At 45.7% G+C, this 22778-nt stretch overlaps 1 protein-coding gene across 3 annotated transcripts in view; it reads right to left on the reverse strand.

Moving 5' to 3' along the window:
* Positions 1 to 19602, reverse strand: part of LOC142362237 (GRAM domain-containing protein 4-like) — a 60138-nt gene extending 40536 nt beyond the window's left edge. For 2 of the 3 annotated variants that reach the window (XM_075428846.1, XM_075428845.1), the window contains exons 1-2: positions 19429 to 19602; positions 2809 to 2929 (exon numbers count right to left, since the gene is read on the reverse strand). In XM_075428846.1, coding sequence (XP_075284961.1) covers positions 2809 to 2929; positions 19429 to 19587 — 280 coding nt within the window. In that variant the 5' untranslated portion in view covers positions 19588 to 19602. The remainder of the gene's footprint in view (positions 1 to 2808; positions 2930 to 19428) is intronic. The other variant, XM_075428844.1, reaches the window with a different exon arrangement.
* Positions 19603 to 22778: the final 3176 nt, after the last annotated feature.

Raw genomic sequence — 22778 nt, forward strand, 5'->3', positions numbered from 1 at the left:
TGGAGACTCCCAGGACCAACACACGCCACTCAGCTGAACCGCCCTGTCAGCCTTCAACCTCCAGCCATCTGCTCCAACTTCAAATGCAAGGGGGAGCTTCGTTACCCTTTACCTGCGAGTTCGCTACAAAGGTCTGTGCAAAGGAAGAAGATTCAGCTAAAAGCGGTAACACAGTTGATCAGAACGTTTTCAAACTACAGCAAGAACCTGGAGAGTAAAAATATTCACAAATATTCACAACAATGTCTGCCCCATGTAGTCACTGTAAGCACAAACTAACGACGGAGCATGGATTCACCAGCCATGGAAGCCTTTGGGAATCACAGAATCATAGAATAGTAGGGGTTGGAAGGGACCTCTGCGGGTCATCTAGTCCAACCCCCCTGCCAAAACAGGGTCACCTACAGCAGGCTGTAGAGGACCTTGTCCAGGCGGGTCTTGAATATCTCCAGAGAAGGAGACTCCACAAACTCCCTGGGCACCCTGTTCCAGTGCTCCGTCACCCTCAGAGGGAAGAAGTTCTTCCTCATGTTCAGACGGAGCTTCCTATGCTTCCGTTTGTGCCCGTTGCCCCTTGTCCTGTCGCTGAGCACCACTGAAAAGAGTTTGGCCCCATCCTCTTGACACCCACCCTTAAGATATTTATAAGCATTGATAAGGTCCCCTCTCAGCCTTCTCTTCTTCACGCTAAACAAGCCCAGCTCCCTCAGCCTCTCCTCATAGGAGAGATGCTCCAGTCCCCTCACCATCCTCGTAGCCCTCCGCTGGACTCTCTCCAGTAGCTCTTCATCTTTCTTGAACTGGGGAGCCCAGAACTGGACACAGTACTCCAGATGAGGCCTCACTAGAGCAGAGTAGGGGGGGAGGAGAACCTCCCTCGACCTGCTGCCCACACTCTTCTTGATGCACCCCAGGATCCCACTGGCCTTCTTGGCAGCCAGGACACACTGCTGCCTCATGGTTAACTCGTTGTCCACCAGGACACCCAGGTCCCTCTCCGCAGAGCTGCTCTCCAGCAGGTCCACCCCGAGCCTGTACTGATGCATGGAGCTGTTCCTCCCCAGGTGCAGGACCCTGCACTTGCCCTTGTTGAACCTCATCAGGTTCCTCTCTGCCCAACTCTGCAGCAGCCTGTCCAGGTCTCACTGAATGGCAGCACAGCCTTCCGGTGTATCCACCACTCCTCCCAGTTTGGTGTCCTCAGCAAACTGGCTGAGGGTGCACTCTAACTCTTCAGCCAGGTCGTTGATGAAGAAGTTGAACAAGGCTGGGCCCAGTACTGACCCCCGGGGGACACCACTAGTTACCGGCCTCCAACTAGACTCAGCACCGCTGACGACAACCCTCTGAGTTCTGCCATTCAGCCACTTCTCAATCCACCTCACTGACCACTCATCCAGCCCACACTTCCTGAGCTTCCCTAGGACGATGTTATGAGAAACAGTGTTGAAAGCGTTGCTGAAGTCAAGGTAGACAACATCCACTGCTCTCCCCTCATCTACCCATCCGGTTATGCCACCGTAGAAAGCTATCAGATTGGTCAAGCATGATTTCCCCTTGATGAATCCATGCTGACTACTCCTGATAACCTTCTTTTCCTCCATTTGCTTGATGATGACCCCCAGAATGAGCTGCTCCATCATTTTTCCTGGGATGGAGGTAAGGCTGACTGGCCTGTAGTGCCCTGGATCCTCCCTCTTGCCCTTTTTGAAGATTGGAGGGACATTGGCTTTTCTCCATGATTACTCCAATCATGATATCTCGTCCTGATACCAGGGGAAGCTAACCACTCACTACAAATTCTTGCCCAGTCTCCTTTATCATGCCTCCTTCTCATACACAAGGAAAAAAAAAAAATCAAAGAAATCTTGCCAAACGATAAAAAAGTCCCAGAAAATGAATTCCAATTCCTTGAGAATATGATGAAGATAAAACACAAGTCTTGTTGTCAGATTATAATCTATAAACTGAATAGAGTCTATAGCCTTGTTATTTCTACCCCTTAGAAAATATCTGACAAGCTTCGAACACATAAAAACAATCCTCATATTCTGAAGTTCAAAAATAATCCACTAAAATGACCATTTGGGGAAGCAGCTGAGCAAGAATTCTCATTTGATTTATTGCAGAGATCTCTACTTTTGTCAAGATAAAGGAATGCTTGTCTGCCATTTTTTGCAGCTTTAACTATCCTGTCTCACAATTCAGCAGTTCAAATCTGCTGAAATAAAATCCCAGAAGTCTTACAGGTGCCTCTAGCCATGAATAACAATTTTGTCTCATATATACGTGTATACACACACAAAACCAGACAAGTACCACTTGAAACCGACACATACTCTTACCTGTATTTCTTAGGCCACTTGCCAGTGATTCATATACTGTTAACAGACATGTGTTTTAAGACGTATTACTTGTTGATACAGCTGCCAAGGAAATGCATTGGTCATCCCTTCAGAAATCTCTTCCTTCTTCCAATTACTACTAGCCAAAAAACACCTACTGCAACCACATTAAGGTTGAGTTAGTTCTAAAATAACCTGAAGATGTCAACACCAAGGCTTCAACTAAGCAGCTTTTGTCACATAGTCAGGTATGTTCTGAGGAACGCAATGAGGAAAAAAATATCCAAGTGACCCACAAACCTTGCCAATGCTTTTAAGTTCCTCCGAGAGAAGTGTCAGCCCACAAGCTACCCGTGCATCAAGCCCACCTCAAAATTCTGAGGCCAACTTTGGCAGTTTAGAGAAGCCTTATTTCAGCAGGCTTAAGCCATTCCCTTCCACAGAGTGTTAACTTTATACTTACGTAAAAAGTGTTTTTCCAGTAAGGCCATTTCCAGGTGACCGTTGATATCATTCAGTCTGTCAGATTCCATTCTGTTAAAATCCTGGACTCCTGAAGCCATGATGATGCTCCCTGGACCAGCCTACAAGAAAGCCAGAACACACTGACAGCTCCGAGGCACTTTTCTTTTGCCATTTAAAGACATCAACTTACTTCTGGGGCAGTAAAGAAACAGTCACGTGAGAAACATGCAAGTACCAACAGCTCTGCACACCTCTTATTCAGCGTTAAACTACCAAAATGAGTGAGAGCTAATCAAATGCACAGCATCTCTCCCACTTGAGTTTACAAAATGCACTTCTGGAGACCTCAGGGAGTTACTGAAAACAAAGATTTTTTTTTTTTCCTTCTCCTTCTTACCAGTTCTGATGCATCATCATTTAGCCTTTATTCTGCTTATTTAAAAGGCGTATTTATACTGTCCCCCTCCTCTTCCCATTCCATGAATGGTTAATGCAACGTACTTTACATACAAGGCTGTGAAGCTAGCAAAAGGAGTACTTTTCCAGATACTCACCGAGTTATTACAAAACACATATTGTATATTTTAATATCCATTTATGGGTGTGTAATTCCGAGGAGCGTGGTCCCTCTGTAAGGAAGACCAGTGCAGGGACCGCCACTCCCCCACCTCCAGTACAGCCCAGTTACGGCTGAAGGATGTGTGGCTGGTGCCCAGAAGCTCATCCTGGCAGGCCAGGAGAGGGGGGAGTCAGGAGATTATATGCCTCGACTGACTCGCAGCACCCCTCGAGCAAACTCGGCATTAGAAATACTGCAGAACGCGAGACTTAGTGACTTGGTTAGTTAAGAGCAGCAGTGACCACCGTCCTGTCCTCCATGGGAGCACAGAAAAACCCCAGACCCATGCAGCACAAGGCAGGTAATGCCGTCCTACCCCCATGAAGTGAGCACTTTTGGACAGCAAGAGGAAGGGTGGGCGAGGGCATGTCCCCGGTAATGGCTCTTCAGGCACCGTGTGCAGTCCCCACCAGGTACAAAAGGTCTGTCAGCTAGAATTACAGGAGCTTCTCCAACAGCTTGTACTCAAATCCGAAGTGCTGGATGACAGAAGCCTACATCTAAGACATGATCCCAAGGCAAAAAGGGATTTATTTACCTATCCTAGCCATTCCCCTACCCCTTGTTTGAGCTCGGAAAGCATACAGGAGCTGTAGCGCTTTCAAAAATCAGCTCGCATCCATTTAACCGCGACAGCTTAAATTACATACATATATAAATTCGACTCATTTACAGGAGAGTTAATTAAAAGACATTTTCTATGGTTTAGTTAAAATGTACCAAAAGCTCACTGACAGCAAAGTGCTTTCACTGTCAGGAATGACTTGCGCTTTTAAAACAGAACAGTGTGGAGATACCTCTTGTACACCTGTCTGAGCTGCCCAGGTGCTGAGTTTAAGCCTCAGAGTTTGCCTACGCAGGCCAGCTGGCACCCCGCAGGCACTCACCTCGCACCACCTCCCCGCGCGGCGTGCCGGGCAGCGACGCTGCGTCCAGCCCCGCCAGCAGCAGCTGCCCCGTCCCGCACCCTGCCAGCGCTGAGCAGCGGGAGCCGGCGGCACAGCAGCAGCAGCCCTGCCGGCACGAACCACGCCGCCGCAGAGACGGACAGGGCCCAGGGCTGTCCTCGCGCGGGGAGCTGCTGCACAGCGTCCTCCTCCCCCCGCTCCGGACCCCCGCTCACCCCTGCCTTCAGCAGGGAGGGACAGTGGAACACGCCACCGGCAACCACCCCGCCACCGCTGACGAGGAGCTGCGGTCTGGCTTCAGATGGACATGGGATGGCAATTAACCTCTGCGCTGATTTCTTATCTACAGAGCTAGGTTCTATTGATTTATGCCGGAAGATTTAGTGTTATCGCTTGCCACACGCTTGGAGAGCCCCAACGAGTAAGGTGTGGCTGAAGTCGGACAGTGGCACGCCAACAACACAGCCTTCCTGTACCCGATGAGGGCCTACAGGAAGGACGGAGAGGGGCTTTTCACAAGGGTGTGTAGTGATAGGACAAGGGGGAACGGCTCTAAACTAAGAAAGGGCAGATTTAGATTAGATATTAGGAAGCAATCCTTGACCATGAGGGTGGTGAAACACAGGAACAGGCTGCCCAGAGAAGCTGTGGCTGCCCCCTCCCTGGCAGTGTTCAAGGCCAGGTCGGATGGAGCACTGAGCAACCTGGTCTAGTGGAAGGTGTCCCCACTCATGGCAGGGGAGTTGGAACCAGATGATCTTTAAGGTCCCTTCCAACCCAAACCATTCTATGATTCTGCGATTCTAACATCACGCTCTACAGACAGGCAAAAGGAAAGCGTTATTAAAATACAGATTGCTGCCCAGGCATTAAAGCGTGGCTTTCTATACCGTATATCCACATCTGGTACAAAGGGACAGTCGCTGCTCCTAGCGTGCAGGAGTTCATACGGAGCTGTCTAAAGAAAGAGTGCCACTGCTTCAAAACAAACAAACAGATAAATAAATAAAATCATGTACAGGTTAAAGAGCAAGATGCTGTACTCGTCTGGAATGCTCCCGGGCTCTGCGCATGTATTGGGTTTGCGTGGCAAGGTTTTGGTAGTGGGGGGCTACAGGGGCAGCTTCTGGGAGAAGCTGTCAGAAGTTTCCCCCATGTAAGATGGAGCCAATGCCAGCCGGCTCCAAGACGGACCCACCGCTGGCCAAGGCCGAGCCCATCAGCGATGGTGGTAGCGCCTCTGGGATAACGCAGTTAAGAAGGGGGGGGGAAACTGCAGCGAAACGGCAGTCGAGAGAGAGGAGTGAGAGCAACAACTCTGCAAACACCCAGGTCGGTGCAGAAGGAGGGGGAGGAGGTGCTCCAGACGCCGGAGCAGAGATTCCCCTGCAGCCCATGGTGAAGACCATGATGAGGCAGGCTGTGCCCCTGCAGCCCATGGGGGTCCATGGTGGAGCACATCCCCACCCGCAGCCCATGGAGGACCCCACGCTGGAGCAGGGGGATGCCCAAAGGAAGCTGTGACCCTGTAGGGAGCCTGTGCTGGAGCAGGCTCCTGACAGGACCTGTGGCCCGTGGAGAGAGGAGTCCACACCAGAGCAGGTTTGCTGGCAGGACTTGTGACCCCGTGGTGGACCCACGCTGGAGCAGGCTGTTCCTGAAGGACTGCACCCGTGGAAGGGACCCACGCTGGGGCAGCTCGTGGAGGACTGTCTCCCATGGGAGGGACCCCATGTTGGGGCAGGGGCAGAGTGTGAGGAGGAAGGAGCAGCAGAGACAACGTGTGATGAATGGACCACAACCCAAAACAGCACCTGGCTCCTGCCCAATCCGTCCCTGGCTCCCAACCCCACTTGCTGCGGTGGGGACACGAATGTAAGAGACTGAAGTGAGGGAGGAGAGGAAGAAGAACGGGGCTAGTGAATATCTAAGCATATTCCAGTTGTCATCTTCACTGATGATACTCAAGGTATTTCACCAAGATATGAGCTACATTGCAGAAATCCATCTGGAGAACTAGCTCCACTTTTGCGTCTTCAGAGATGTTAAGTCATTAACTCAGGCCCAGGATACCCTGACTGTGCCTCTTAGGAAGCAGGAAAAAGCGAAAGATGACTAGGACTGTGGACTAAATGACATGGGTGAACAGAACTCTTTCTGAAAGTTTCCAAATGTGCATATCTGCTAAAGCACTGGACCCAAGAAGTCTGACACTGGTTAACTGGTTAAAAAACAGCAGGTACACATCATTAAACTCACCAAGAAGGTTACAATGACCTTCTAAGTTAGAGAAAAAAGGAAAAAACATCCGCTAAGTCAAAACATAAGGCTGCTTGCTAGAACACCAGCAGCAACGTCACGCAATAACTGTGCAATAACAAAATGGTTTAACCAGAGAGTAAGATAGAAGTTTGGTGGAAAACAGAGCATGCAATTTCCAACATTAGTGACACCATAACGTATTAATGAATACAAGTTGGAAGTGTTCAGAAAACTAAGCATGTCCAGGACAGTGATACGGGAGACATTTAAGCAGATGCTTCCTTTGTCCCAGCAGAATTTTCCCCACACCAAACACACCTTGCTGTGTCAAGAGGTGTTAACGGGCTAAAAAGATGAGAAACAAGGTCTATACATTTTCTGGAGGTCAACTGCCTGCCTCTGAATTCAAAAAGTACCTCTGTCTGAAGTTAGCATAACTGACTCAACTCACAAGTCAACAAAAAAAAAATTATCTTCTATTAATTCCAGCGTTAATTGTGTAATGTTTCTTTCGTCTGCTGCCTCTGCAGACTAGTGCTGGGACTCAGGCTGGACTAACCAATAACTTGGCTACAGATGTCCTTTCTTGCTTCTGACTCACAGTAAAAGCCTTGAAGGCTTCCACAGATTTCTGCTTTTCCTTCTGCCTCTCTGTCTTTGACAGTATTTGACACAGGAGCCCTCTTAAAACGTTGGCAATCACTATTACTCACTGAAGACCGCGCAGAAGGCTCGGCAGTGCCGAGGAAGCCAGAGAAATGCCAGAGTTGAGCGTGGAGACTCGGAGCCAGAGGGGTTAAAGGAAGATTTCAGATGACGACAGATTGCCTCCAACCCACTATCAGAGTTCAGAGTTGCTGCTCCAAGCCGCATCCAGATCCGGATCTGAAAAACCACATCTACCCACAAATGTGCTTTTCAAGCCATCTACAGTTCAGCCTTTTCCTAACAGCAGCTCTCAACCTGAGAGCTCTCTGCCTTCCCTCCCCAAACCCCCCTCATCCCGCCAGCTCTGGGATTCTGTCTTGTGCACCAAGCGCCGATGCCACCTTCGCTGTACAGCCATGGAAAAGGTCCAAGTCCCTTCTTAACCCAGCAGATGTGGATCCGGCCTCTCCAACTGCAGCACAGCACATCTTCAGCATCACACAGACATGTAACCAGCCAACTCACTCCTTCCATTTTACTTGCAGAAAATCATACACAGATGATTTTCCTCTAGGAATATCTAACAAAATGCTGGTCTCATTTCCAAGTTTGTAATCAAGCAGTTCCCACACACGGAGAATGGGGAGCAGCAAGGACACAGCGTGCCAAGCCCAGGGGCAAGACCATCCACCCAAGGCACTCCTCAGGGCCCGGCAGTGGCCGGGACACGACACAGGGAAGCGGTAATTTGAAATACAAGAATTTTAACTTGTACTCATTTGAGCAGCAATGGGGGGAAAAAAAAAGTCAGGTAGGGCCTGTTGTGACAGGACAAGGAGTAATGGTTTTAAACTAAAGGAGAGTAGATTCAGACTGGCTATAAGGAAGAAATTTTTTACCACGCGGGTGGTGAAACACTGGCACAGGTTGCCCAGAGAGGTGGTAGCTGCCCCATCCCTGGAAACATTCAAGGCCAGGTTGGACGGGGCTTTGAGCAACCTCATCTAGTGGTAGATGTCCCTGCTCACTGCAGGGGGGTTGGGCTAGGTGACTTTTAAAGGTCCTTTCCAACCCAAACCGTTCAATGATTCTTCAGCAATACAACAAACTCCAGAGCTTGTCTAGGAAGCTCATAGTCTCCTGAGTTTCTCAACTGACACTTCACAAGCATTTTCTTACTTCAAATTACAAAAGGATTTCCCGTGCCTGCTGCATTTACCTGCTGTAAGGGAAGGGAAAATCCAACAACACTGCTGAAGAACGAAAGCATCTGTGGAACACTCAATCCTTAGCAGCAATTCTGGGAAGTAGTCCCATATTGCAAGCTCCTAAAACACAGCTATATTTTACATGCATTTCAAAAAAATTCTAGTGCTAGCCAGGTTTAGAGATTTTAATATCTTAACCGTAATGTTTGCATCATGCTTTCTACCTTCCAAGCATCATGCTTTCTACCTTCCTGTCATTGTAAATGAGGTGACTGATACTGAAGTTTAAGGTTTTAATTGACATGCTTCAGGAAAAGCCAAACTGTACTGAAACAGCAATTACAGTAATGTTTTCTGTACCACAATACCTCAGATTTAATCCTAGCATGCTGGCGGGGAACTTGCATAAATAGATTAGACTGCTTTCAGCACAATATGCCAGGTACGAGAGCACTTAGACTTGTAATTGTCACTGACAGGTCAGTGCAGAACTTCCACGGGTTTAAAACACAAATTTATTCTCTCCCCACTCTGCCGAAGGGGAGGTGATCCTCCTCTGCACCGAGTTCATTCATATACCTGTACATAGTACTGAATGTCCTCTCCCTTTTATAAAAACAGAACTTTTGTCACATTAAGAGTACATAAATACATCTATAGCACAAAATGATGAGACTTCAGTTAAAATGAGGCAAATCAAGCCAGAACTGGCAAACACCAGGGCGATCTATGATTTTCAGGGCACAGTCCCCATCCCTGAATATTTGCATCTTAGCAAGTCAAGCTGCTGGAGCAATGTTTGACAGCTTTTTTAGGTGCAGAATTGTGATCTAGCAGGAAGGAACCCACATGGCGTCTACAGAGCAGGAAACCATGATGGCACTGAATCAAGGGGAATTCAATTACCAAACAAGTAACATGACCTGAATTTCCAATGTCACAACAAGACAAACGCTAATACATTCACTACTACTAAACAGGAATGGACCAGGTTACCCCCTCTACCTGTTTTGTGACTGTGGTGTTCTCACAAAACAATGGAGAAATACCAGTGCTGCACACAGTGCTGAATGTCCTTGCTTAAAAAAAAAATAAAAAAATCAGTCAGCCACCTATGGTAAAGAGGGAAGGGAGGAAGAAATCCGGCAAGCCATTCAGGACCTCAAAGAGATGCTCAGCAAAGAGTGAGTTTGTTAACCAACACGGCTGTCTTGGCAATGATCTGATCATAGTGTCCAAGCACCCACAGAGACCTAAGAAAGTATCTGCTGTCCAAGACATCCCTGGTAGTCCTGGCACTTGAATGGGAGGGGGAAAAGCACCTACACAAGCAAACAACCACCCTGTAAGTTGAGGCCTAACTAGCTCAAATTAAGAGTAAGACACCCGTGGAACAAAAAGTCTCACTAAGGAGAATTCACAGGAAAACAACAAATCCTTCCAACCTCAGGGCTCTCCTACGATGAGCAAGCCATATACTTTACCCAAACACAAGTTAGTATGTTTATTATTGAACCAAATAGGTAAAGCTCAAAGTTTTAAGATAAACAATATAAAACGACCTTATCTTGCCATTCTTCCTGTCCTTCTGTAACCACAGTGATGGAATTAGTTAATCATAAAGCACGAACAATGCTGCTATGTCCCTTGTACAGCCCTGCCCATCTGGACATTAGGTCTGGGAACAGAGGGTTTAGTCCCTAGGTAATCATTAATGTTAAACAATAATGGTGAAGGGGGATTTTTAATAGAAATAGCGTTACCAAATGATTGCAGGTGTATTTGTGGTACCTATCTATTGTGTGAATTAATTGAAGCAAAAAGTCATACATCTCTCCCCAAAGAAGTTAGTTTTAATTAAAACCAGCAGGTGCCTAGAACTGGTCAAGACGACCCGTGCCGCAGGGACAAGAGCCAGAAAAGGACTGAGTTTGCGCAGAAACTGTGATGAAGAGGATAAGCCTTCATCTTAGGACCCCCGACGACCACCACTAGGAGGCACTGCGCAAGTGCGGGTGGGAGGAGTGTATGAAAATGGACTGATTTGACTATGAAAGAAAGGGCTTATGTAATCAGATGAATATGTATATTTTGATCTATATAAACTGCACGGAAAGGGTATGGGGTATGCACGTTCGGCGGAATTATCCCCCGTGCATCCGACGTCGCAATAAAGAATGCCTGCCTTTTAACACTACATTGGTGTTACGAGGTCTGTTCCCGAATTTTCGGTGACAGTTTCTGGCGACCCAGATGGGACTCTGCTTGTGAAAAACGACGGATCCGCGGGATCACGGGACCTCCAGCCGGCATCGAGGGATTCTCGAGGAGAACCTCTGATCCCCGGACCGAAGGATTCCAAGTAAGTCCCCTGGAATTTAATTAAGGCATTCTTTAAGTGTAATATACGCCTGCTCGTAAATCGTGGTGAAAACCTCGTAGAGTTGGGCTGAAAGGTACCTTTGTGGAAAGTCTCTTCTCGGTGAAAGCCGGTGGAGCGGGGCCCAAGGGGGAGGTCTTCAACAGGGGATTGAAGTCTCCAGGATCTCAGCAGGGGGCTGGGGTCCCAAAAGGGAGCTCCAACAAGGGTTGGGGTCCCTCTGATTAGTGTTTGTGATATAGTGCACAATCACTACCACTGGTCATTTGAAGGATGGGCACCTTTCCGAGTAAAAGACCCATCCCAAGGGGCACGCCTTTGGGATGTATTTTAAATCACTGGAAAGAGCTGGGGGGGGATCCTTTAACTCGGAAACAGTTAATTGAATATTGTAATCATTGGTGGCCGTTATATACTCTGGATGACGGGGAGAAGTGGCCGGAGGACGGGACACTGTGTTATAATACCATTTTGCAATTGATGTTGTTTTGTAAAAGGGAAGGTAAATAGGAAGAAATGACATATGTAGATTTGTTTTTCTCATTGAGAATCATTCAGAATGGCAAAGGCAGTGTGGGATACATCCGCGCGGTTCTATGGTAATGGCTTTAAAGAAAGGAAACCGCAAAAAGGGTTCAAAAAAAATGTTGCGTCGCTTGTAGTGTTGGCAAAGAGTGTTTGAAATATGAGCCTGAGGAGGATGATGTTGAATTAATGGTTGCACCTTGTCGGAGATGGGGAGGTAATGAGGAGGACCGAAAATCTGAGACAGACAGTCCTTCCGTTTCTCCTGGGGGGGGGGGGGGCAGGAAGATTTAGCAGAATCGGCTTCTCCCCTCCAAGCCCCTCTCTGAGAAGATAGCGAATGAAGAAGTAAAATTTTTAATAAATACAAGGACCACTTATTTGGTATTAAACACATGTAAAGGGAAATGTAGTCATAAATCTGTAGATGTTGTTGGTGCGACAAGGTAAAAAGAAAATTAACCTTTCTTAGAGCTGTTGAAATTTAGATTGAGAAAACAGTGGGTAACTCACCAGTTTCTATATATTCCTGAATGTCCGTTGCCTTTGTTAAGACAAAATTTATTAAGCAAATTAGAGGCACAAATAACTTTAAAAAAAAAAAAAAATGAAGTAATTGAATTATTGATACCAGAATCAAAAGCCGTAGAGGCAAGGGTGTTTGTGTTACAGGATTCTTTTAAGGAGGAACAAATTCCAGAAGAGGTGGAAAACGCAGTAATCCCACTTGATTTAGGCAAATGAAGTTCCGGGACAGTCCAAATTGGCAGAACTGGTAAAAGTGACCTTAAAACCTGGATCCAAACCGGTAAGACAAAAATAATATCCTCTTAAGTGGGAAGCACGAAAAGGATTAGAGGGGTTAATCATGAAATTTTTGGAATATGGGCTTTTGGTAGAATGCGAGTCAGAATACAACACACCTATATTACCGGTAAAGAAACCTGGGGGACGGGAATATCAACTAGTCCAGGATCTAAGAGCTATAAATCAAATAGTTCAAGATATACACCCAGTAGCAGCCAATCCCTATACTTTATTGACATCCCTGAAAGAGGAGTATAAATGGTTTACTATACTAGATTTAAAGGATGCCTTCTTTTGCATACCTCTGGATGCACAAAGTCAAAGCATATTTGCTTTTGAATGGGAAAGCCCTGCAACAGGACGAAAGATGCAACTGACATGGACTGTACTTCCACAAGGATTTAAAAATAGCCCCACAATATTTGGAAACCAGTTGGCAAAGGAATTAGAAATATGGAAGAGACAAAACCAGGAAAAGGGGACATTGTTACAATATGTGGATGATATTCTAATAGCAGCAGAAAGCAAAGAAAAATGTTTTGAAATTACTATCAGTTTGTTGAATTTCCTGGGCCAAGGAGGATATAGAGTCTCCAGAAATAAGGCCCAGATAGGAAGAGAAGCAGTGATTTATCTGGGATTTGAAATATCTCAAGGGCAAAGGCAACTAAGCAACGAAAGAAAGGAAGCCATTTGCCAAATCCCAGAACCTAACAGTCCAAAGGAGCTGAGAACCTTTTTGGGAATGATTGGATGGTGTCGGCTTTGGATTCCAAACTATGGACTATATGTGAAGCCACTTTACAACGCTTTAAGAGAATCCAAAGACTTGTATCTGACATGGACACCTGAATGCCAAAAATCATTTAAAGAACTTAAAAAAGCATTGATGATGGCCCCTGCTTTGGGTTTACCTAATTTAACCAAACCTTTTGAACTGTTTGTCCATGAGAGGCAGCATCTGGCCCTTGGAGTGCTGGCACAACATCTGGGATCCTGGAAGCGACCAGTAGGATACTTCTCTAAACAACTTGACAACGTGAGTAAAGGATGGCCGGGATGTTTGCACGCTGTGGCAGCGACGGTATTGCTGATTCAGGAAGCTTGAAAATTGACTATGGGCCAAAAGATGGTGGTGTATGTACCACACATGGTGGTAACTGTTCTAGAACAAAAGGGGGGTCATTGGCTGTTCCCCAGCAGAATGCTGAAATATCAGGTTGTCTTGCCAGAGCAGGATGATGTGGAACTGAAAACCACAACCATCGTAAATCCAGCAATGTTTCTGTCAACGAAAAATCCAACAGAAAATTTAGAACATGACTGCCTACTAACTGTTGAACAAGTCTATTCTAGCAGACTGGACCTGAGGGATGAGCCTCTGGAGAACCCTGATCTGGAGTTGTTCACGGATGGAAGCAGCTTTGTGAAAGAAGGAAGACGAATGGCCGGATATGCTGTTGTCACCACGACCGAGGTACTGGAGTCAGGAACGCTACCTGCAAATACCTCGGCACAGAAAGCAGAACTGGTGGCATTGAGGCAAGCCTTGCGAATGGCAGAAGGAAAAAGGGTAAATATATGGACTGACTCTAAATATGCATTTGGTGTAATTCATGCTCATGGAGCCATCTGGAAAGAAAGAGGACTGCTCTCAGCCCAAGGTTCATCGATAAAACATAAAGAAGAAATCCTTCAGCTCCTCGAAGAGGCGCAGAAACCAAAGGAAGTGGCAGTGATGCACTGCAAGGCTCATCAATTTGGTCGGACAGCTGTAAACATAGGTAATCGACTGGCAGACAAAACAGCAAAGGAGGCTGATGAACAAGGTATCTTTGCACTAGTACCAGTAAAACAAATAAAAATCCCAAATCTGAAGCAAAATACAGTAAATTGGATGAACAATTAGCAGAACAATTGAAAGCATCACAAAATACAGAAGGGTGGTGGGTAACGCCAGAAAAACAGGTAATAGTAACCCCGCAAGTTATGTTAGAACTTGCGAAAGAAAAACATACACAGACACATTGGGGTGTAGATGCTATAGTCTCAAGCCTAAAATCATCTGTGGTGTGTGTAGGAATGACAAGAGTAGTTAAATCCATAATAGCTAAGTGTCCAATTTGTCTCAAAAATAATCCTTTAAATCGGAAAAGGGCACCCCTAGGGGTAACAAAACAGGGCAACATTCCAGGAGATTACTAGCAAGTTGATTTTTCTGAACTCCCCAGGCAGAATGGATTCAGGTATCTATTAGTATTAATTGATACTTTTTCTGGATGGCTGGAAGCCTTTCCTTGTCACACCAACAAAGCGAGAGAAGTAGTTAAAATATTGTTAAAGGAAGTAATACCAAGGTTTGGAGTACCAATTGGCATGTCTTCCGATAGGGGACCACATTTTGTAGCAGAAATAGTTCAGCAAGTAAGTAAAATTTTAGGGATAAATTGGGATTTACATACCCCCTGGAGGCCACAATCAAGTGGAAAAATTGAAAGAATGAACCAAACATTAAAAAGACAAATAAATAAAATTTGTCAAGAAGTGTCTTTAAAATGGCCACAAGCTTTACCATTAGCACTTCTGAGAATCAGAATCCAACCAAGATCTAAAGATGGTGTAAGTCCATACGAAATTTTGTATAGCAAACCTTACCAGACTCCTTTAATCCCAGGGGATATAAAAATAGCAGGGGAAACAGATTTAAAAATGTATTTGGTTTCTTTAGGAAAAACACTTGAAGCACTCCGAAAATACATTGTGCTGACCAGATCGCTTGCTTTGGATACACCTGTGCATCAGTATCAACCAGGTGATTTCATGTACATAAGGACTTGGAACTCTGAACCACTGCAAAAAAGTGGAAAGGACCTTTTCAGGTACTGTTAACAACTTACACTGCAATCAAAGTAGAAGGGGTGGAACCGTGGATACACTACACTCGAGTGAAGAAGGCCCCTTCGTGGAGAGTCATCAATAGAGATCCAGAGACTGCAAAACTGACTTTGAAATATATCTAAAAAGAGTAGTTATTACTGTAAAATGCGAGGAGACTATATCTCGATCTGGAAACTGATGATACTAGGAGCACTGTTCAGTGTATTAGAAGTAAGAACAGAAAACGTTGATTCACTGCCAATAAAAGCAGAACAATTAATATACCTCCTAAAGAGGACTCCAGAAAAAATTTAATGATCGGGCTTATAGAAGAATTTGCAAATTTACAAAATGTGACCCAAATAACTGCATGTCTTCCAATCCCAAGGGCGGTAGGAGAATCAGTCCCATGGGGAAATTCAACAAGACATGCAAGAAAATTGGCTTCATAAAATTTTTAATGAATTCAGGTGGAATATTAGTTCTTGGGTCAAATCTTTAGTCGGTACCGGACTGCTTTTACTGGTAGTAGTTTTAATAATAATACTGCTCATTTATTATTGTCTAAAAAAGGAACTCACCAACAGAACAGCTTTTAATCGAATGATTATTCAGGCTATTGCAAGAAGACAAAACCTTAGTGAGTCGGTTGTAACACTTCCACCACCCTATAGCAAAACAAGTGGACTATAAGTGTAGTGTTGTAATTTTAAAAAGTATATTTTAATAGTATTTAATCATTATATGATCAAAAAAAATTTAATTATGGAAGTATTGAAAAGATAATTATTTCACAACTTCCAAAGGGGGGAAATGTAACCACGGTGATGGAATTAGTTAATCATAAAGCACGAACAATGCTGCTATGTCCCTTGTACAGCCCTGCCCATCTGGACATTAGGTCTGGGAACAGAGGGTTTAGTCCCTAGGTAATCATTAATGTTAAACAATAATGGTGAAGGGGGATTTTTAATAGAAATAGCGTTACCAAATGATTGCAGGTGTATTTGTGGTACCTATCTATTGTGTGAATTAATTGAAGCAAAAAGTCATACATCTCTCCCCAAAGAAGTTAGTTTTAATTAAAACCAGCAGGTGCCTAGAACTGGTCAAGACGACCCGTGCCGCAGGGACAAGAGCCAGAAAAGGACTGAGTTTGCGCAGAAACTGTGATGAAGAGGATAAGCCTTCATCTTAGGACCCCCGACGACCACCACTAGGAGGCACTGCGCAAGTGCGGGTGGGAGGAGTGTATGAAAATGGACTGATTTGACTATGAAAGAAAGGGCTTATGTAATCAGATGAATATGTATATTTTGATCTATATAAACTGCACGGAAAGGGTATGGGGTATGCACGTTCGGCGGAATTATCCCCCGTGCATCCGACGTCGCAATAAAGAATGCCTGCCTTTTAACACTACATTGGTGTTACGAGGTCTGTTCCCGAATTTTCGGTGACACTTCCACAGGGAGTAAATTTTACACACGCTACTTCAGCAAGACATGTGAAGTGGGACTAAGTCCCACTGCTGTATCTGTGGCCGGGGACTGAATGTTCACTTGACTTGTTCGAGGTGTGCAACAGGACGGTCTTCTTTGCAGATGGGCAGGGCTCTGCAATCACAAGCTTTTATGACAAGGCTTTTCACCCCAAAACATCCATCTGTGGCAAGTTTTTGCACACGCTTGTCAAGTTCAGACACATAGACAGAGAAGAGGCACCTAATGTGCACACTTCTAAGTGCAGCACGCACCCCTGAGGCACAATACAGAAGGGCGTTTCATTCACCTGACTGTGCTGTACCGTGCCAATCGACAGAGATCTTTCTGTAATGGCTCCGTAACGATTAATACGCCAGACCGGGGCGGGGGGAAGTCAAGAGGGGCAGAGATGATGCCTTTGTCAAGGGAGTGGCTGACAGGGGAGTCAGACACATCTACGCACTGAAGATGCAGACCAGGCGACCAGGACTCACATTTTGCACGCCTCTGATCACTTCCAAGCCACCAATCTTGCTCTTTCAAGCTCATCAGTTCTGTATCCAGATTTCAATAGAAACAGTGAAGCAACAGAAGTGGAAGCACAGTACAGTCCACATCTATCTGAAACGGCATGCAGCCTAACTTCAATTTCTGCACAAGACTTGCGTTGACTTCTGTATGCTTTCACCAGCTGCCCAAAGGTATTAAACAGGAAGAAACCAACAAGACTTGGTCTCCTCATGATCAGTCTCATAAAAGGATAATACTAAGTTGCTTACTGAGCCTATAAAAGAAAACCACCCTATATAAGCAATTTAAGATTGGAGTTTTAGTCACTGAATTAGAAACAATTCAGGCACAATTCAGCTGTATGATCTCAATACGAAACAGAGACATAACTCAGAATCGGCCTGTTCTCAGCCACTGTTTTAATATCGACTTAAACATACAAGCATCACTTACTTTACTCCCAGCACCTCTGCAGCACAGGGGATTATTTCTCCTCCCTTCTTTTTACGGATGGACAGCAGCGCCTAGTGGGCAGATGTCTGTGAGGGCCAAGCGCTAATCCCCTCAACTTCCCATCTGAAATTCCTCCCTTATGCGTCAGACCTCTTTCCTCATACAAGTTTGCTTATTTTGCTCAGATCTGGAACACAGCTGCTGCTGCTCTTAGGCTGTTCCAGCACCACACTGGGTCTGGAGCTCCCAAGCATCAGGAGCAGGGCAAAACAACAAGTCTGATGCTGTTGCTGCTTTCCTCTGTCCCTTTCTCGCTGTTTTTAAAGAACTACACACAACTGTATTCCAAGGACTTAGACCACAACAGCCTACTTAACAGTATGCAATCAGCCAGAAAGCAAAATGTTTCTCCTCAAATTATCTTCTCAGCACACAGAGCTCAACTAGTTGAGAAAACAAAGACCATCACTACAGATGTCTAGCTGTAAGGCTTTAAACCCACAGCTTTGACTGGTTATATCTCGCTATTCCCTCAGCCATACCATCCTGGAGCTACTACCCTCCTGAAGAAAGACAGAAAATGGTATCTAGGGCTTAAGACAGACCTTTCTCTAGCCTCTAGCTCTGCCATCCAGATCCTTCTGATGAGATACAAAGGGTATTCCCTGCTCTCCACACATACATATGATGCCTAAAGTTTAATGAAAATAAGCCAGTATTTACCTACCAAAACCTCAGAAAATACCATGTTGGAAGGGCAGCAGCACAGACTCGTCCCAGTATACACAATATGTACATCTTAACAAATGACAGATGTCTTCAGTGGAATCAGAGCAAAGGAAAGGCATTCAACAGAACTTCCTTGTCTGAGAAGCTTGAGGATTTGCATACAAGAGACTTTTTGTGACCCAAAAATGCTCTGTCATTACCACTTGTTTGTTCCACGATCACAGGAAAAAAAATCTGGGTAAAGAGGTCTATAGAAGCAGGACTGTATGTGATACCACACAAGAGTACCTGAATTTTAAAAAAAAAACTAATAGCTATGGAACAGGATACAAGCTGTCAACCCCAAAGAAGATGCTTAAGCATATACAGTTCGAAGTCTTTTACTGTAACACTTGTGGTGAGCAAGCCCTGTGCTGCTAGACATGACCTTTCAGACAACAGCTTGACTACATTTTTGGGATTAAAAACTGCACGGTGAGTTTCCACAGAGGGTGGTACAAATGCCGAATCCCAAGTCACATTCTAGCATGTAGTTAAACGGTCAAATTGTAGATTGTAGCACTCCAAGCTCAAGGATTCACAGCCTTTTTTTAATAGTTATAGGAGGAATATTTTTTTTTTAACCAACTCTTAACATTCCCTGAAACAGCATCTTTTAAAAAGGCAGGTCTGTTTGAGTGCCTCTGCTTACAAGCACCAAAAAATGTTAGCACCTGAAGTCTTGCTCACCTCCCGCATAGGTTTAAATCAAGTCTATAGCACAGAAGCATCACTGGATACAACATTGCAGTGGAGAACAAGGTGGCTGACTCTCTAAAGAAGCCACCAGAAGTCTTATCCCTACAGTCCTGACCAGTGCCATGAGAGCAGATCTGAGCTTCTCAGACTGAAGTCTTTCCTTCAGATCTGTTCGTTAGTAATTCAACAAACAAATAAAAACCAGACAGCACTCAGATGCACATCCAAGGTTAACAAACCTGTCAACCCACAACATCTCAAATTAATAGTAGGAACAAGGAACCCTAATATTAAGAAATTAATTTTATCTTGCCACAAAATGGAAGCCTATTACTGGAAGCTTACTTCCTAGTCTACAAATCTTAAAGTGTTTAATACAAAATACAGAGAAAAAGAAATACTAATTTCTGTTATTTTTCTGCCCGACAGCTATATAACATAATATAGTGATACTTAAACCAAGTACTTACAAGGTCTCTCAGCTCTTCATTGTCTCGAGTTGACGTTCGAGGTATTTTCACCGGGATTTCATCTCCACATTCAGTGTCTGAAGCATTTGGAGACTCTGCTAAATCAAGGAACTCATCTCTCTTGTGACCTCTGAACCTTATTTTGTCCAACTTTAGCATGTTCAGCACTGCACTTTTCTGCTTTACCTTAACGTGACGGTTGGAGTCTCTGCAAGAAACAAGACATCAAGAGTACTTTGGAAAGCTTGCAATAGACCCAAACATATGCATTCTAGTCTCTAATTATTTCCAAGCATCTTTCAAGGGCCTTCCTGTCACTGGAGGAAAAACATGCTGCAGCTTAGCTTTTTAACACGCATTTTCTTCCACAGTGTAACAGATGCATGGTTTGTTTTTCGGTAGTTGATGATTTACCATCTTTCCACACTATTCTGGCCTCTTTATCATGGCTATTTTTAAAGCAAATCAGAAAATAGGCACAAGCTAACGACCTGCACTCCAAAGAAAGATTAGGAAGTCAGCTCCTAACAGGTTACTTGAAACAAAAAAAAGTTTACTGATAAGACCACATTCTTCAACTTGCTGCTACTTCTAAGCAAAGACGTGAAAATACACTAAGCTTCACAACCAATCTTTAAATTCCCAGAAAAAATGGAGCAAAAGAGTAGCAGGGCTATCGTATCCCTCTCCTGCTTCAGGCTTAGAAAACAGAAAGTACCAAGGGTTTACTGAAGAAAGCCACCAGACAGATCCACTCAGCAGATCCCACAAAAAAACAGAGTTTGTTGAAATCAACCATAAACCACAAATGCACTGCCAAGATCCTTAAAATTACCACTGAAAGTCTTGTACAGCCTTTGCTACTTTTCTGTTATTCCCTTTGAGAGGCAAAGGAGAATCCCTTTATTACTGATGCTTTCGCATTTTTCTTAAAACCAGCATGACCAAAACCTTACTGCCAGGGAAACAGCGCAGCCAGCATTTCTGCAGAACGTGCAGGTGCCACAGCACCCGGAGGAAGGAGAAATGTCCAGGACATTTCACTTTGTTTTGGTTTCGGCTGCCGCCGGCAGCAAAAGCGCCACGCGGCCGCCCCTCCCCCCGCCGGCGTGCGGAGGAGAATGGAAAGAAAAAGGCAGAAACTGGTGGGTCGGGATAAGGGCAGTTTAACAGAACAGCAAACAGAGGGAAACAGGAACAACGACGATACAGATAAGCAGAAAACACCACACGAACCGCACAAGCCACAAACCTGCTCTCTCGGACAGGACCTGCTCCGAACGCTCCCGAGCCGAGAGTGAGCAACCGCCGCGCCGCCCCGCCCACTGGAACCCAGCATGGAACGCACCAGCACCCGCTATGGAACACCCGGCTCTGTTTGGTCGGTTGGGGTTGGGGTTGGGTCAGCCCCCCCCCTCCCCTCCCCCCCGCCTCTGTGCCTCTTCCTGGATTCTGGTGAAAATTAACCCCGTCCTGGCCGAACCCAGGACACACTTCCAGTGACAGTATGTGACATGAGCAATACTCAAATGATAAATCATACTGGGAGAAGCATTTTGCCTTTTAGAAGACAATAGAAGAAAGCTTAATTAATGTATGTAAACTCACTGTAATGGGAGCTTTCCACAACACTGCACTGCGTCCTTTCTGGTTTAAATCAGATCTGCTGAACTGCTCCAATTCAATGCTCCACACCTATCATGCTCTGTACCAAATAGTCCCAAGCTCCATCGTTTTTTTCAAAAAAATAAACCAAAACAACAAAGATCCTGCCACTGCAGCAAGCTACTGCTCTGGCAGTTTATACCAAGCCAGACTCAATTTTCTCTCCTACAACCTGCGTTCCTCAGTCCAGAGAGTTCCATTTGGAGGGTGCCGCAACGCTCCCCCATAGGGACTTCTGCAGTGGTAAAAATTTATTTTGAGGCACTTGTTCTGTTACTGTCCTTTTTTCCCTATGGTCAACATTGTCCTCCCCTTCATTAAAAAACACGTTGAGCTCCATGGCACATCATCCCAGGCACTCGTATGGGATGAAAAAGCAAATGGCCGACCTATACATGCGTCATTTCAGCAGTATAAAGAGCAAGAAAGGAGAGCCTTTTGCTACTGGCTCCCACAGCCTTTGCACTTCAGGCAATCCTCACGTCCCAACACAAGCCTCTTCTCAACAGAGCTCTTCATCTTTCCCTGCGGATTCCCCACTTACCCTAACACTTTGGCAGTGATTATTCACACCAAGTTCAAACCAGAACACTCCCTTCAAAATCAGCCTTAGATTGCACCTCTGCCAAGGTTTATCACCACCCTTCACTTAAACACAGAAGTTTGAAACTCCTCCCGAGTGCCACGCAGCCTGCGGCCAAGGTGAGACTTCCAGGCTCCACACCGCCCTTCCACGAGGCTTCAGGCAGGCGGGGCTGAATCCAATCTCCACGAGCACTGCTGCAGATGCAACCCCTCTTGTACAAACATTTAATGAAAAATGTATTAGAGTAGTACAAGAGGGAAGTTCAGTATTCTCGGAACAAGTTAAGTATTGTCAGAGCACATACGACACCAGCTTAAAAGCACCATTCTATCACCAGATGCACTGCTGCCATCACGAGAAAACCAAGTATTGAAATACAGGGAGCAGCACGCATTCACCTCCTGGAGGAGGTCCCCCGGACCGATCCGTTTCAGCTCAGCACAACACAGAAGGGAGGACTGCGGAGGCAAACGAACGGGTCTGGATCAGGCGGCCAGACAGCTCACTCCTGGTGTGACACTCCTATCCACGGGCCCCTGTACCCAGGGAAAGCCAGCGCTGCGCAGCGAGCCTCCCTGGCACCGACCACGGACAAAGCAGCCCCGCCATTCACCCCCGGCGGGGTTACCGGCTGCACAGAAGCCCGGCCGAAGGAAGGCTCACCAGTTCGGTACGTGTCGCCATGACCGATGAGCAGAGGCGACCGCCGATGCTGCAGAACAGCCCTACCTGGATGCGAAATGCCTCTGCTGAGCACACCCCCTGCAGACCCTCAGGGGGGGAAAGGGTCGTCCTCACCTCCTGCGCCCGCCGCCAGCACAGCCTGCAGCTATTTGTCTCCCGGAGGAGCTCTGGCAGGTGTAGGGTGTAAGTCTGCACTCCTACAAACAGTCTCGTGTCGTCCGCGACCTCCTCCAGCAGCAGCATCTTAGAAATCACTGGCTGCTTTTTCATCCCCTGAATCAACCGTGTGATTACAAAGTGACAGATGTACTTACAAAGACCTAACCAAAAACATAAACATGCTCTCCGACACATTAACAGGATTATTTAAAATAAAAGCAGTGAGAAACGAAACCTACCCGGCCTCCTGCCCAGT

Source organism: Opisthocomus hoazin, chromosome 8 (genome assembly GCF_030867145.1).
Source record: "Opisthocomus hoazin isolate bOpiHoa1 chromosome 8, bOpiHoa1.hap1, whole genome shotgun sequence".
NCBI lineage: Eukaryota > Metazoa > Chordata > Aves > Opisthocomiformes > Opisthocomidae > Opisthocomus > Opisthocomus hoazin.